This window comes from Tubulanus polymorphus, chromosome 4 (genome assembly GCF_964204645.1).
Source record: "Tubulanus polymorphus chromosome 4, tnTubPoly1.2, whole genome shotgun sequence".
In the NCBI taxonomy this organism is placed as follows: Eukaryota; Metazoa; Nemertea; class Palaeonemertea; order Tubulaniformes; family Tubulanidae; genus Tubulanus; species Tubulanus polymorphus.
The window spans coordinates 15,353,113-15,357,135 of NC_134028.1; the positions used below are offsets into that span (position 1 = coordinate 15,353,113).

Here is a 4,023-nt window from a genome sequence, read left to right on the forward strand (position 1 = left end):
AATAACTGAACCGGGAACATCAATCCGTGCATTGCAATGTGAAGTTACAGTTCCACACAAACCAGATAATCTTTCAGGGCAGTACATTTCACTTGATGATACTATACCGTCAATTAATACATTATTTAATTGTGACTTGTTCCACTTTTTCGAAAATTTTATCTTGCAAGATTCAGCTAATAGCATTAAATCTGCCTTCGAAAATCCAATAAATGGGACGGCATGGTCAGATACATGGTTTTGTAAAATTGGGTGGATTGCGGGCTTATGCTGTTTTATAAGTCCCATACTCATATCAGAGTTTTTTCTCGATTGTTTTATTTTAATTTGGCGACGATGAGCATCAGTTTTTTGTTTTCCAAAATTCGCAAGCATTTTTTTTCGGAATTGCGCATTAGTGACTCTTAGATACCGTTTAATTACATCATTAAATAAGTCAATGAATGCTGTAGAAATTGAAACCATTCCATTCACCAATACTCGCATATCATCGGTTTCCGAGAGAAAATCTGATACTTGAAAAATATCAACCCATCGGGACCTTAAGTCTTGGTTATACATAACATGTTCTAAAATATCCTGACATGTATAAACAGTTACAGCGGATTCATCATTCTGAAATTGCAGACGGAGTTGTTCAACATTTTGAAAGAACAAAAAACAAGCATCCGAGATATTAGTAAGCCCTTCAAAAATATTCTGACGTCTCAAAGTTTTTTCGAGGGTTTCTGGAAAACTACAACTTTGTAAAAGTTCACTTTGAGAAGTAGTCAGTGATTCTAGAATGTCCTTCTTAAGTTTAGCACCGAAAAATTGAGGCGATGCTACATCTTCAGATCTTAAACAGCGTTTGTATCTCTTAATGTTCTTCATAATACAGATCGAACTTTACCGAGCATACTTGACTTTATTTCAGAAGACACTGATGCTGGAATTGGTACAGACAAAACTATCGCTAGTGCTTTACTTTCAAGAAATGAAGAATTTAACTCGACAAAAATAATGAGGAACAAACAGAATACTGATCATCGGATATAACACTACGTTGTGTAAGCAACTGACAGGCTAACTGATCAAAATCACTGCTTAAAAGAAACGATTGCACACATTTATTATACGCATTCCAATGTTTGGTAGTTGGTTTCTCTACTGTGATATGTGAAGAATAGAACATTTCAAGAAATGACCACATTTTCAAACAAACATTTAACAAATTTTCTTTCTTTCCCAAAATCTGTTCGCAAATAATATTACAACTAGTTTGGTATGGTATGGACGGATTATGAACTAAAAGTTTATGAATAATACTGATGGGATCTATCCAATCGGGTAAAGAAACATTTTCGGTACTATTGTTTGGCAATGAAGGCACATCATTATCTAGCACAAAATCTAAAACTAAATTGAGTTCTCTCAATTCATCCTCTTCATCATCAATGTCTACACATAAATCAGTAGTGCATTCATGAGAACTACTAACAAAACAACATGTCAAATCGGAACTGAATCTGTTGGAATCAATTGATGAATAGAACGTTTCTATATCTGGACTAGGAGGAATACAGTTTCGCATGGAGAAATTTCTCAGAAAGAGAGTTTCTGGACTGGGAACTCGACTAATAGCAACGCCTAGTTGGCCACGCTGTCCAAAGTCATACCTTGACAACGATGGACGGTTAACGCAAATGCAAGACGCAAAGGAATCTGATGCCTAAAAGCAACTGTTTTATTCTCTATGCAAGAAAACTTAGAGAAATTGTAATACCCAATATCATAAGATATATCAACTGAAGGAAAACTAACAACTACAGAATGATCCTTCAATAAAACCACAGTTCCAAGTAATCCATTCACCAATAAAGACGAGAGATTCTTGATCAAAATAACAGGGCAGCCAACTTTCAAATATAGATTTTGAACAGCTGAAAGTGAATTGATGGCTGAAAGTGAACCAAATTCATTGGATGACTTGTAGATTTTAATTTCTCCAGGTAATGAATCTAATTGAATTCTGTTTCTTATTTCAACATCAAAATTATTAGGAAAAAGATAAATTGGATTCAAATTTGATGGCAACGGTTTATTCAATGATTCCAAATACTTCAATGACTTATCAGCAACATTACCCCTGGAAACCGCATTGATCGCTTCAATAAAAGCAATATCACTTTGACGAACTACTTGCTCCAAAATACATACATGATGGAATTTGAAAACATCACTCATAAAACAGTATTGACCGTCATCGTAACAGGATGGATTTGGAACAGGTGGGAGCTGAAAGAAGTCACCACTAAGAATAACTTGCAATCCTCCAAAATTACTATCATTATTACGAACTAACCGACAAACATACTCCACCTGTTCGAAAACATGCCGGGAAATCATCGAGATTTCATCAATGATCAAAACCTCTGTCTCAGATATGGCAGACTTTACATTGGAGAATGAAGAATCATGTAAAAACCGATGAGATAATTCAGATTTCGAATATCTACCATCTTGAATACCACTCCAACTATGTAAAGTCTTTGCATTCATATTGCTTAGCTGGAGGCATGCTATGCCAGTACTCGCACAAACTGATACCACCTTACCATTTCTACCCATGGTTTTATATATATGGTGCAAACAAAACGACTTGCCAGTACCTGCTTGACCAAGAATACACAGGCTATGGCCAGCGGTCGCTAAGGAAATGATGTTTGATTGTTGTTGATTAAGCATATTTCAGCAATTTCTCATATGGAAACGAGAAACAGCATTAACGAGTCAATGTTTTTAAAAACCAATAAAGCACATGGCCAAATCTCAAATATGGAAAAGTGAATGCAATAACAGCAAGTACACAGACCAAGCCTTCTGTGGAGAGATCACAAGCCCATTACAAGCCCAGTGCGGTAAAACATTAACACACCTTGCAAAATCCCAAAAACGGAAAAGTGAATGCAATAACAGCAACTGCCTGTGACCTAGTCAACAATGGCTAGCTCACAAGCCCATTCTCATGAACAACGTAATGAATTGTTTAAAACACTATAAACCTGGCCAAACCTCACTAACAGATAAGTAAATGCACTTAAAACACTATTAAAAGACTACCCCACCCAGTCTAAATGGGCACGGCGAAACTTTAGAAAAGTTGGATATGAAACCAATTCAGAAAATGGTCAATGCAAGAAAAACCAAACTAAACTTGATAAGAACTCGGCAAAAAAGATGTGGGTCCATCGTACTATAAGGCAAGCTCAAACCAGCAGAATCAGCGTTTTAATACAATACAACGAACGTCAACAGGCGGCCAGAACAGTCGAACATTTGTGGAAAGTATCAGCAAGTATCAACCGAATTCAGGAAATGGGCATATAACTACTGGAATGTGAGAGAATCAAAATTATGAATTATTTCTTCAAACTAAAGGACTATTAGTATTACGGACAATCGAATCCCTCGCTCGTATCGTATACTGCTGGCTCGGTGGTAGTTAGTACGTCGTACTGCTCTCAACTACTAGTTTTCACGGCACCCCCCTCCACCCCATGATAAAAATAAATGGGAAAATAAACAACTAGGCAAGTCAGCAGCAATAAATACGTGTACTTTCCTTTCAAAGGCCTTCAAACATGCGTAAAAGCAGTAAAATTACGAGGTAAAACATCCTAGCTGTGTTCCCAATCAGCGCGCCATATTTCCTGTAATTACGCGCAATTCGAGTCGAAGAGACCCAATGTGGTCCGAACAATCCCGAAGTCGCAATCGGACATCATCGACATGGCTCTTCGGTTGGTTGTGACGTCACCGCTGTCCCGATAACTGCGGGTAGATTTAAGCATTACGGAGATAGGATCGTTTCCAGCCTTTCTGTATAGTATAGCTAAACGACCGGCGCGCGTTGCATCATGGGTAAATTTATTATAAAACATGGCGGATCTATTAAAGTAGGATTAACGTATCGCTGGTAAATTATCAAATATTTATCCATTATCAAAGCCCATATTCAAGTGCCTGTGATTAATTCATTAG

At 37.1% G+C, this 4,023-nt stretch overlaps 1 protein-coding gene across 1 annotated transcript; it reads right to left on the bottom strand.

Annotated features, from left to right (window-relative positions):
• Nucleotides 1-1,629: 1,629 nt before the first annotated feature.
• On the bottom strand, nucleotides 1,630-2,541 carry LOC141904325 (uncharacterized). The gene has a single exon (XM_074792908.1). It carries the CDS (start codon nucleotides 2,539-2,541, stop codon nucleotides 1,630-1,632), a length of 912 nt encoding a protein of 303 aa, XP_074649009.1.
• Between the last annotated feature and the right edge of the window lie 1,482 nt (nucleotides 2,542-4,023).

Bases quoted from the DNA above. Each gene is read 5' to 3' on its own strand.
- LOC141904325 (XM_074792908.1), bottom strand. From the start codon at position 2,541: ATGAATGCAAAGACTTTACATAGTTGGAGTGGTATTCAAGATGGTAGA.